This window comes from Ursus arctos, unplaced genomic scaffold (assembly GCF_023065955.2).
Source record: "Ursus arctos isolate Adak ecotype North America unplaced genomic scaffold, UrsArc2.0 scaffold_25, whole genome shotgun sequence".
NCBI classification, from domain to species: Eukaryota; Metazoa; Chordata; class Mammalia; order Carnivora; family Ursidae; genus Ursus; species Ursus arctos.
Window position 1 is genome coordinate 24,762,261 of NW_026622930.1, and position 12,348 is coordinate 24,774,608.

General features: G+C 52.8%; 1 protein-coding gene across 1 annotated transcript in view; it reads right to left on the minus strand.

Moving 5' to 3' along the window:
• The window catches only part of ESRRB (estrogen related receptor beta), a 165,933-nt gene that overhangs the window by 16,636 nt on the left and 136,949 nt on the right, over positions 1 to 12,348 (minus strand). Inside the window, exons 4-5 of the mRNA XM_026519448.4 lie at positions 1,066 to 1,176; positions 459 to 620 (exon numbers count right to left, since the gene is read on the minus strand). Coding sequence (XP_026375233.1) covers positions 459 to 620; positions 1,066 to 1,176 — 273 coding nt within the window. The remainder of the gene's footprint in view (positions 1 to 458; positions 621 to 1,065; positions 1,177 to 12,348) is intronic.

A 12,348-nucleotide genomic window follows, 5' to 3' on the forward strand; every position in this document is an offset into this window, starting at 1 on the left:
AGCGTGACACAGCTAGTCAGCTGCAGACCCAGGACTTGAATCCCAAAGTCCCATTCCCCAGTCTCTGTTCTTAAGCACTCCAGTCCACTGGCCTCTAAAGGAAGCAAGAGACTCAATTCTCTCCTGCATTGTCCTAGCCATTTCCAATAAGGTCTACAAGAAAACCCTTCTTTGGCCCTCAGGGATTCAAAAGAACTTGCTCTCCGAATCTTAACCTACCGTGAATGCCATCATCACCCCGCTAGAATGGTTAACAGGATCTGAAGGGCTGCTAGTGGTTCAGGAACATTACTGGACCTTTCACACACCTGCTTACCTCCAATCCCACAAGGAGAGAAAAGGAGCCCAGAAGAAAACCTGGCCCCTGGGTCCCCGGCTCCCAGGCATCAGGACCACGGCCATGGGGACAGTGGCTGAGCATCCTGGCTCCACCCTCCCCCTAGCCCTATGTGACTCACCTGGGATGTGCTTGGCCCAGCCGATGATGACCACGAGCTCCCTGTCTGCCAGGTCACAGAGAGTGGTCAGGGCCTTGATGTCGCCCTCAGGCATGCCAGGGGGAGGCATGGCGTAAAGCTTGTCCGGCTCGGCCACCAGCAGGTAGGAGACAATCTTGGTCACTGCCAACGACCAGAGGAAGCATGTAAATGTTGGGGAAAAAGGGAAGGGGCTCAGGAAAAAAAATTCAGGTTCTGGGGAGTCCCAGCAGGTCATCTCTCCTCCCTTTCTGACTCTGGTGATTTGGGCTCTCGACAAATATCTCTCCAAGGGAAGCTGCTGCTGAATTCTCTCAAGAGGACCCTGCTTTGAGTGGAGGGTGAGGGGGGACATGTTCTAGACGGTGGGGCCCGTGTCTCTGTTGGAGACGTAGTCTGTAGATCTCGCACGGAAAGGCCTTCTGAATGAAGCCGGAAGCACCCCACACCAAGCCAGGCACTGAGGCCACCTCCCCACGAGGCACACTGTCCCATACCCAGCAGTGGGAAGGTGGCATTGCCCCCAGGGGATGCCAGACGTTCCAGGCATGGATGGGGCAGAAGGAGCATGGACGGCCCTGGCACTCACATGGCTTTTTAGCGGGCGGAGAAATCTGTAAGCTCAGGTATGGGCTGCTCTCAGAGTCCAGCCGTCGTTTGTATTTCTGGCGGCCTCCACGCACTCGGTCAAGGCGCACACCTGTTGGGGAGGGAAGGGAAAAGCTGTCAGGCTGTCCAACATCGGGGTGTTAGCACTAGCTCTGGAATTTCAACACTGGCTTTGGCCCCCATGACTCGATGCCTTTCCCGGGGCCAGCCTCAGGCCAGGGAGTCTGACAAGCCTCACTCACTGTCTAACAGCAACGGCCCACTCCAGCTGCCCTGGGCCTGGCCCCGCCTCTGGGCTCAGCATCCTCCTGAAATCTGTCCCGAGCAACCTTCAGCCCTTGAGTCTGTCTGTCTCCAGAGGGAAAACACAACAGACGCACTGCTCTAGGTGTCGGGGAAGACAGACTCCTTATCGTAGATCTGCTGGGAATCCAGGGACTGCTGAGTTAGCTTGCCAGAGAGGAAAGGAATCTCTGCCTCTAGCAGGCACCTCAAAAAGAATGAAAACAAGAATTTCCAGACTTTTCACATAAGCAGCATCCGGATGAGGGTTCAGGACAAATGGCAGTTTCTGGATCCCGCCTTCTGAGACTGTAGGGTGGCGTTCTACAGTCTATCTTCTAGAACAGAGGGAGGGCGAGGACTGGTCAGGGCGGGAGGAGGAGTACCCTCAGAAGCAGGGGTGTGGGCAGCCCTGGGCCAGATGCTCCTGGATGGGGAGGCAGGTGGTCCTGGCCACACCTGCAAAACCAATACTTCAGAGTCTCCCAGTAGCAGGTGCAAAAGCAGGAGTGGACTGGCATCCCTCCCCAGGAGTGAGGCCCTACCCAAGAGAGATCTGCTCTTTCCCTGGGTCTATATGGCTTTCCAGAAACCCACCCCACCCCTCAGCTCCTGCTGTCTAGACAGATGTGTTGGGACCAACTGACACCCCTACCAGCCTGCAGGGTGGACAGGACCTCAAACGGGCTCCTCATCCAAAGCCACCAATCTATGTGGCCTGGCCTGAAAAATGGGTGGGACCCAACAAATCAGCTCTGAGGTATAAGCCAGCACAAGAAACAGACCGGGGGGCTCCCTTTTCCTCGCCGTGAACAGGTCCTGACTGAAACACGTAATGTCACAGACGGAGCCAGAGTCCTGAGAGGAGGAGAGCTGGGTGGTCACCTCAGTCTCCGAGGCAACAGGCCCAGTTCAACTTCCTGTTCCTCTCCCCAAAGGTCAACAGCACCACCTCACAGAGCCCCAGCAGTGGATCTTCATTCAGGGCCCCGTCTGGCACTTTCCCGGGCATCTCCTCCCCCCCGTCCTCCCCGTGTGGTGGGGGCCGCTGCCCGTCCTGTGGGTTCAGGCCCTTCTTGGGGAGAGGCAGGAGGAAGGCAGGAGTAATGATAACTAAATGGAACGAGGACTGGATCCCATTCATGCCAGGGGTGATTTTCTGGCTGTTTCTTAGAATGTACGGCTAGTCCATTTCAGTTCCTGGGGCCAGAGAGGAAGTCCCCTAGAGCACCAAGAGCCACTGAAAGTAAATCATTTCTTTACTGAATGGGAGGGACCAGCCCTTGAATTGCTAACCGCCCTAAAGGAACTTGGGGTGATGACGCCTCCAGTTAAGGGCTCAGATCACCGCCTCCTCCAGGGCCACTGAGCCCAAATGCCCAAGGGGACGGTCTCCTCGGGGCCGGTCGCTGCTCAGCATTTCCATCAGCAGTGTCCTCTCCTACCGCACAGACAGACACTCCGTTACTTGATGCCGGACATGGCTGCAGTGAACATTTTGGGGTTGAAGAGAGTCAACCCAGCATCCCAGCCCTGCGTCCTGTTTAAAGGTAACTCCCCTATTGTGAGTCATCTCGGAGGCGGCCTGTGCCCACCCCCACTCTGGAGAGCCAAGTGGGGAGGTCCTCCTGCTCGCCCCCATCTGGAGGCCGAAGCTTGGTGTGGTGACACAGGCCCAGCCAACGGGACAGGCAGCCGTGGTGCCTCCGCAGCGGGGTGTGGGCAGCCCCGGGCCATGCGATCCTGGCTACCCCATCTCCTGCGCCTGGGCTTCCCCAGGCCCTTGTCTGGCTTCTCAGTGTGCTCCTGGAGCCTCCTGAGAAACTTCCAGTGAACTCCTCTTCTGCTTTGAGGGGCGGAAGGGATTGCAACTGACCACGCCCGCACGTGGGTTCCCCAGGACCAGACCCTGAGGTGAGGAGAGTTTATGGAGAAGGCGAACTCGGGGAGAAAGCCAGGACCGAGTGTGTTCCGGAGCAGGCAAGCAGGCTCCTGGTGTCAGCCACTGGGGCTCAGCCTCACTGAGGACCCTGGGAGACAGGGTAGGACACGCCCCAGGGACCGACCCCTGCTACCGATGAGGGCCTCGGGGCATGTGGCCACCTCCCCGGGCAGGGCTGCGCAGAGCAGGCTCCAGAAGGCCCAGGGCACGGCGGCACTCCCAAAGTAGCACTTGGGTCAGCACGCATGTGACAGAGCGTGGAGGGCATGCGGGTGGGACGCTGGCTGGCTGCCGCCCTCCTTCTCAAAGGGTGGTCCACAGCCAGCCATCATCTGGGAGCGTGTCTGAAACGCAAACATCTCAGGGGGTCTGGGAATCCGAGTCAGCATGCTGACAAGGTGACTCAAGGCATGGAGGCACATGAGTCTGGGAAGGGCTGCAACCCAGCCTCTGAGTGGACCAGCCGGGCCTCGGACCTTGAAGGGGACAGCGGAGGCCCATCCCGCGCAGGACATAAACCCACGTGCTGGTAGGACTTTGGCTCCCACCCTCCACCCCTCCCAGCCCCTCAGTGAGGGCACAGGAGCAGGTACACAAAGGTCGGAAGGATGGCTCCTCCCTTGAAGACTTTTGGGGACAAGTCCCCCGTTTTCCCGACCCCCTCCTGTTATCCAGCTACAAAGCGCTCAGCCCTGCCTGCCGCACTGGAGGTGAGCCGCGCCCTCTGCCAAGCTCTGCTTTTTCTTGGAAAGCTGGTTAGACTAAAAGCGAAAATGCCAAGCTTCACTCACACAGGACGATGAGAACGCCCATTTCCTGCACACCTACTACGTGCCAGGGTCTAACTGGAGTCCGGGGTGAGCCCTTCCCCCCTTCACGGACTTTCTCTCCTGGAAGCCAGTCTCATGAGCTCGCCCCTCCGCCCCGCCCACCTGACCGCAGGTGGCTGTCAGCAGGAGTGGGAACTGCTCAACAAAACCAAGAGGCAGGCATCCCTTAGCAAGGCAAGGAGATGGGCAGTTGCCGCTTTGGTCACAGACTCCATCTGGAATGTTCTCTGTCCTGATACAGGCCTGGCCCTTAGTGGGTGTTCACAAAAGTCTTGATGCACACAGGAACGGATGAGCCTCTTTCCCTTTGATCCCCAGGAGGGCTGGGTGCTTCTTCCAGGGCTCTGACAGCACCCTGGCCTCCCCCACCGACCAGGTGCCCCTACCTCCAGGGGCTGCTCTCCGTCCCATTCCAGGGTCTGTTGTGGCACCCAACGCCCAGCGTATGTTTAAAAAGCCGGAGCTGTTACTAACGTCATCACCATTATTATTACTCCTCTTCCCCAACACTATGTACATGTCTCCGGTAAGTCACAGTAAGAACAACCAGAAGGAGGCGCCTGGGTGGCTAGATTGGTTAAGCGTCTGCCTTCAGTTCAGGTCATGATCCCAGACTCCCGGGGTCGAGCCCCATATCGGGCTCCCTGCTCAGCGGAAGGCCTGCTTCTCCCTCTCCCTCTGCCCCTCCCCCTGCTCATGCTCACTCTCTCAAATAAATAACACCTTAAAAAAAAAAAAAAAAAGAACAATCATGAGAACAGCCTAATTTATGAAGGCCTTTCTCTATGTGTTGCCCTTTTTCATCTATAGCATATAAAGCCGGCACAGTTAACCCCATTTTATACATAAGAACCACTGAAGCTCGGGCGATTCAGTGATTTGCCCAATAAAGCAGTCAGTACCCACACTCTTTGCAGCTCCAGGGTACCACCCCCAGGCCCAGCGGGTGTAATCTTTCCTCTAAGTTTTCTCCTTCAAATCTTCACAGCAGGATGGTCAATGGTCCAATCAATACATGCATCAATTATCAGCTTCTTCTGTTTTGTTAAGAACAGTAGCCCATTGGGTTTAATCAGGCCCAAACTGATGGCTGACGTGAGCCAGGCTTGCCTCCTGGTTTCCCGCCTGCTTTCCCAGGTGTCACCCCAAACACAAGCCCGTGAGGGCTCCAGCCCACGGGATCCAACGGGCAAGGTCCCAGGCCCATCTTGGCCCCTTATGGCTCACCCGGCCTTGGCCCAGTTGGCTCTCATAGCCTCCGTCTCATCATCAGGTACGGGGGAGGAGGCAATCGTGACACCAACTCTGCTCACTGAATATGGCTTCTGTGACAATCGCAGTGGGAAAATGCTGGTAAACTGGCAGTGGTTCCGGTAGGCCGGGGAGGCTGGCACTCCCACCGCCACACACGGCAGCATTCACGAGGACTTTACACGCCACCTTGCGCTTGTCTCCCTCTGTTCCATCCGCGCTTCAATTCAGTGGGTTCTTAAGGGAGAGGGCCCACGTCAGCTCCGCTTTCTGAGCTCCCCTCCTCCACACTGCCTCTGGATTCACCCTCGAAAGCCCAGTTCAGCTATTAGCTCTACTGAGAAGCCCTTCCAGACTGCTCCTCGCAGAGCAGCCATGCCCTTCTTGGGCTCCCTTTGCTAATTCCCCATTACGGCAACTACAGTCAAAACAACTCTTCACAACACACCGTGTGCTCATCCCCCGGTGGACCGTGGGCACCTCCTGGGCAAGGGCTGTCTTCTTTGTTGTCCAAGCCCAGCACCCCGTCCGTGGGGGGCAGCCCAGCGTCCCAGGAAAATGACGCACCAGTTCAAATGCAGCCTTCACACTTCGGAAGCAGAAGAATCTCAGGGGCTGGTGCTCTCCCAGCCTCCAGAAATTCACTCCCTCAGGACAGCCCATTCCTCATGAAGGTCCCCTTTGTACTGAGCTCAATTCTGTCTCTAGATCACTTTCTACTCTCCATCCCACCCGACAAGACTACCCCCTTTCACAAGACAACCCTTTACGGACTGGAACATCCTTCGGCACCCTCCTTCTACAGCCAAACACTCTTTATTTTCTAGATCTGCACAGTATTTTCAGGCCAGTCACCTCCCTGCTTCTACACATTTGTCTTTATTGATGTGGTCTGCTCTGAGCTGAGCCCAGTCAGCATCTCAAGGGCAGAGACAGTGGACAGAAGTCTGAATTCCTCCGCACTCTGCCTGAACAGACATCAGGCAACTATGTTTATATGTATTATCTCCCAATATGTTCTTATATTTTCTAGAGTACACTGCTCACAACTTTAGTGAACAAGATAATGGCGCAGACTGGGTTCTCATCCTGAGCGCTGCAGCAGAACGCTGTATTACGAATCCTTTAAAAATGAATCACCAAATCCTAATGGTTGGGTCTGGCAGACATTATTAGTTGTCTCTCAATCGTCTTTCCATTCCCTCTCCTTTCATGCTAAGGGAGCCTGGATTTTATTCATAGCGGCAACGTGTCCCAGCCAGTCCTACCAATCCTGATCTCTCCCCACTTTCCCAGTTTCCCTGTGAGCAAGTGCTGGTCCTGATCTGGTTCTGGCCAATGGACTATAATGGGAAGTCCATGTTGGGGGGCTTCTGGGAATGGTTTTGCTTCTCTGATGCAAGGGACAGACATCCTTGGTGCAGCTCTGCCTTTCTCCTGCCCAGACCTGGAAGGTGACACGTCAGAGCTATGGCAACCATGTTGCAACCATGAGGCAGCCAAGCGAGGACCCCAAAGAACACCAAAGAATGACAAGAAGAGCCCCAATCCTTAATGCTACGGCTGAGAAGCCTGTAAAATGCCAGCAATCTCCGATCTCCAGAGTCCTTATAGGTGGGGAAATCAATCTCATTTATCGATGCCTAAGCCACTAGCAGTCAAGTTCTCTGTAACTTGCAGCAGAAAGCAATTTTCACTGATAAACTGGGCAATTACTTTCTAAATTAGGATGCTGAAGTCTTACAAACACCCAGTGGTGGGGGGGAAAAGAGAAGGCAACTTGAACTTGAAATGAGAGTTCCCTTACTGTTTGTGTTGTTATAGTTTTAGCAAAATATCTAAAAAGCAGGCTCAGGGAGCATATTAAAATACTACTTAACTTATAATTACTGTCTGGGATTATTAGATTGTATCATCTCATGGATACTTTCTGGATTTAAAAAGCATTAATAATACATGCAAAGCGTTCCAGAACTCTAAGTACCGTAATAAATACATATCCTTTGTTTTAACCACCGTGCAACACTGTTAATCCCCGAACATGTGCAGGCCAAAATTTAAGTATTCATACATTTGCTAAGAACACACAAAGACCGATAATCACTGGAATCCACATTCCTATGCAGACTGAGTCCTGCAGTTGAGCCCAGGACTGGATAGGGAGCCGTCCACCTGGGCCAACATGGTACAGCTCTGTAGCTTGTAGACATGAGTATAAGGAGAGGTTTGTGTCTCCTGACCAGTTGTTACTCGCTGCTGGCCTCTGCTCTAAGAATTGTATGTATGTTACTTCACTTCGGGATTGCAACAACCCTATGAGGGAGATTCTATTAGCCCATTTTATGGATGGAGAAATTGAGGCTAAGAGAGGGTGAGTAACTCACTGAGACCACACATGCAGGAAGGCAGTCTGACTTCGACCTCTGAGAACCGCTACAGTTCTCACCCGCTTGCTGGGGCAATTCCCGCCAGGTCTCTTCAGGCTGGCGTCGTTCAAGGCTCCTCACTGTTGCTAGTCCTGGGTCTATCACCACTTCTGACTGGTTTCCTCCAGCCCACCCACCCCTCTGTAAATAGTTCCTTCAGTAAATCCTCTTTGGTGACCCTGTGAGGGAACATCTGTTCCTTCCCAGTGCTGACCAAGACAGTGGAGAGGTGAGATGTGCTTGGTCACCCTTGCGAGGAACAGGGGGGGAGGGAGTGTGAACAGGAAGAAGTCCATGCTGAGATGCTCCCTCACAAGGCCTAGAGAGCAAAGACCCAGGGCCCTCCTGGCTGTGGCCTGCTGGGCTTGCCTGGTGACTATATTTGTTCTGAGGGTAGCAACTGTGTGGACACCCAGAGATCTGGGCCTCCAAAGCAGAAGAGAGAAGCACTAGCCTCGGGGTCAGACCTGGAGGTAATCCCTGACTCTACCTCTTAGCACCCGCGTGACCTTGAGCAAGTTTCCTCACCTTTCTGTGCCTCGATTTCTGCACCTGTATGAAAATACTAGGATGTACTTCATAGGACTGTCGTGAGGACTGAATGGGTTAGTATGTGTAAAGCACCTGAAATACTGTGACTGGCACCTAGTAAGTGATTAGCAAGTGTCAGTTAATATTGTTAAAAATCCTGTTGTCTGCTTTGACTGTCTCACTATCAACATCCTGGCTGTGAGACAGCACTGCGGTTTTGCAAGATGCCACCATAGGGAGAAACTGGGTAAAGTGCACATGGGATCTCCGTGTATTATTTCTCACGACTACATGTGAATCTCCACTTACGTCAAAAATAAAAAACTTAAGAAGACCGTTAGCTGCTTGTGGAAACAGAAAACGGTGCAGCTGTTATAGAAAGCAACTTGGCAATTCCTCAAGAAGTAGAAGAGGCTTATTGTCCGTATCGTAAGTATCATATGGCCCCGCGATTTCATTCCTAGGTACATCCCCTACAGAACTGAGATCAGGAACCCCAGCGGATATCTGCATCTCAGTGTTCACGGCAGTAATACTCACAACAAGAGTCAAAAGGCGGAAGCAACCCAACCAGCTGTTGGCAGATGACCATAAACAAAATGAGCTGTAGCCACACAATGGATACTATCCAGCCCTGAAAGGGGTGCCGTTCTGACCTGCTACGGCCCGGACCACCCGAAGACGTGACGCTCAGTGCAAGAAGCCAGACACAAAGACAGATGTTGTATGACTCCACTTACAAGAAATACCTGGAGTAGACAGAGGGTAGATGGCAGGTGACCGGGGGTAGGGGGGCGAGGAGAACGGGGGCCACTCTTCCGTGAGTACGGGGTTTCTGACGGGGATGATGAAAACGTCTGGGAGCTGGAATCAGTCAGTGTGCTCAGCGCCACTGAATTAACTGTACACTGAAAGATGGTCTTCCAATGACTGACTTTGTTACGTATGTTTTGTCACAATTAAAATACTTCACCTTTCTCAGGTTCGTGGAATTAGATAATGAAATGTGTGAAAGCAGTCAAGTGCTTGGTACACAGTAGGCGCTTAATAGTCATTTCTTTCCTTTCATCTGCCTATGGAAGGTGGTAGGGTCTGGCAGGAACTGACAGCCTCCTTCTTGGGAAGAGAGAGGAACACACCCCCTTAGTTACAACCACACAAGTCAGATACATGGGGGGGGACTTAAGGAAGTAAGGTTCAGAGAGGTTGAGTACTGTGCCCAGGAGCGCACAGCTCCCAACACGGCTTCTCTCTGGAACACACCCACAGAGCAGAGTGCTGCCCCCCACCCAGGACAGAGGCTCTGCCTTGGTGGCAGCTGTATGGCCCCAGCCCCCACCAGCCTCCTCCCGGGGCTGGTGCCCCTCCACCCACAGTGCCCCATCCCACTTCCCAACTCAGGGCACAGGAAACATTCCAGCAGCTGCAGGGCCACTCCGGGGCAGAAAATCTTGGAAGGAGGGGTGCCAGGATCAACCTCGCGATCCCGTCCACGCCCATCTGCTGCCCTCTCCGACCCCCTGCAGGTCCGCCCGTGTCCAGAGGTGACAGCTGCCACGCCCTGGATCAGATGTCCACTTGCTGACTTGGTAAGATCAGGCTTCTGACTTTTTTCTTAATGGAAGTAAAATAATGCCTGCTTCCCTCCACCTCCCTCCTTTCTTCTCCTTTTCCCTCCCTAAGCTGGACAAGATCCCAGGCTTTCGAAGTAAAAATAGCCAAGTGTGCAGGGGCACAGCAGCCGGGGGGCAGTTCAAGTTTCTTTCTTTTCTACCCAGGCACTAAAAATAACCAGCGAGGGCTCAGCGGAGCGTGGTCCTGCACCTGGCCCAGAGCCTGGCCCAGGCGCTGCTCCGGTCACATTTCTCTCCCCACAGGAAACGCTCAGACCAGGCTGGAGAGCAAAAGGCCTCTGAGCCTGCGTCCTCCCCCGGGCCTCCTCTTCGCCTGACTCACAAATCCCACCTCCCACCCTGCCCCCAACCCCATTCAATGTCCTTGGTTTATGAATGATGTAAGCAAGTTCACGTCTGCACTATGTTTCACGGTTTACAAAGCTATTTCCGTATCTCATTAATTCCATGTAACAATACTGAGGGAAGGAGAATCCACAATTGTTATTATTCTCATGTGAAAACTGGGCTCAGAAAGGGCTGGTAACTTGCTCAGGGGCACACAGCCAGGAAGTATCAGAGGGAGGATCTGAACTTTGACCTCTAAGTCCTATCTCCTTGGCTTTGAACTCGAGACCACCAGTCTGTGGGATCACTGGGATGCCATGGAAAGCCTCTGAACGACACAGACTTTAAGTACTTACCCCTTGGAGGTTCTGAGTCAGTAGGTCTGGGGTGACGTCCAGGAATGGATTATTTTTCAGTGTTCCTCCAATGATTCTGGTAACTGGCCAGGTCTGGGGAGCACTGTACTAAACCTGTTTCATTTAGTACATTATCTGACCAGTGTTTTTCCTTGAGGACTTAGGGATTGAGTCTGCCTGTAAGTTCTACCAAAGTACAGCTGACTCATCTCTAGAAAGGGCAAACCACCCAGAAGGTGATGTGGGTACCCAGAGGCTGTGGGGCATGGGGGCATGCTGATGGGTGCCCAGCACAGCAGAACGCCCTCAGCACTCATCTAAACCCCCTGCACATGCGCGGCTTCCTTTAACTACCTGTCCCGCAGAGGGTTCTGGGTGACAGGGGAGCTCGCCTGCTGCCTCGGACAGGATGGCTATTTGGAGCTGCCTCTTACCCTGGTGCCGTATCATAATGGTGAAGAGAGGGTCTCATGCCTGACTCACTAGAAGTCAAGGGAGCCTCGAAGGGCAGATAACCCACATGCTACCTAATATCCCAGGGCTTATGGCAATGGCTCCTGGATGGATACAATGGTCCTGAATGATGTGCCCCTGGCCCCTTGTCTATTAAATTACCCTCCAGCTGCTCTCTTCTCTGGACTGTTTCACTCAGGCCATAATAGGCCCAAGGGCATTTCAGCAAGCTTGGGTTGTCCCTGGATTCCAGCTGCCAAAAAGTCTCCAACACTGTGCACGCAATAGAGTGAAGCTATTTAGACCCAGTCTCCCCTTCCTTTCCCTTCCTCTTTTCTCCCCTTTGAGGAAAAGCTATAGTCTTTGCTACTGGCCAAGCTATCTACACTGAGCTGGAACCGGCTTCTTCTTTATTTATTATAATCATATTTTTTATTATATTATGTTAGTCACCATACAGTATATCCCCGGTTTCCGATGTAAGGCTCGATGATTCATTAGTTGCGTATAACACCCAGTGCACCATGCAATATGTGCCCTCCTTACTACCCATCACCGGTCTATCCCATTCCCCCACCCCCCTCCTCTCTGAAGCCCTCAGTTTGTTTCTCAGAGTCCATAGTCTCTCATGCTTCATTCCCCCTTCTGATTACCCCCCCTTTCTTTATCCCTTTCTTCCCTTACCGACCTTCCTAGTTCTTATGTTCCATAGATGAGAGAAATCATATGATAATTGTCTTTCTCTGCTTGACTTATTTCACTCAGCATTATCTCCTCCAGTGCTGTCTATGTTGCAGCAAATGTTGAGAAATTGTTCTTTTTGATAGCTGAGTAATATTCCATTGTATATATGGACCACATCTTCTTAATCCAGTCATCTGTTGAAGGGCATCTCGGCTCCTTCCACGATTTAGCTATTGTGGACATTGCTGCTATGAACATTGGGGTGCATATGGCCCTTCTCTTCACTACGTCTGTATCTTTGGGGTAAACACCCAGTACTGCAATGGCTGGATCATAGGGTAGCTCAATTTTTAACTTTTTAAGGGACCTCCACACTGTTTTCCAGAGTGGCTGTACCAACTTGCATTCCCACCAACAATGTAGGAGGGATCCCCTTTCTCCACATCCTCTCCAACATTTGTTGTTTCCTGTCTTGTCAATTTTTGCCATTCTAACTGCGTAAGGTGGTATCTCAGTGTGGTTTTGATCTGAATTTCCCTGATGGCTA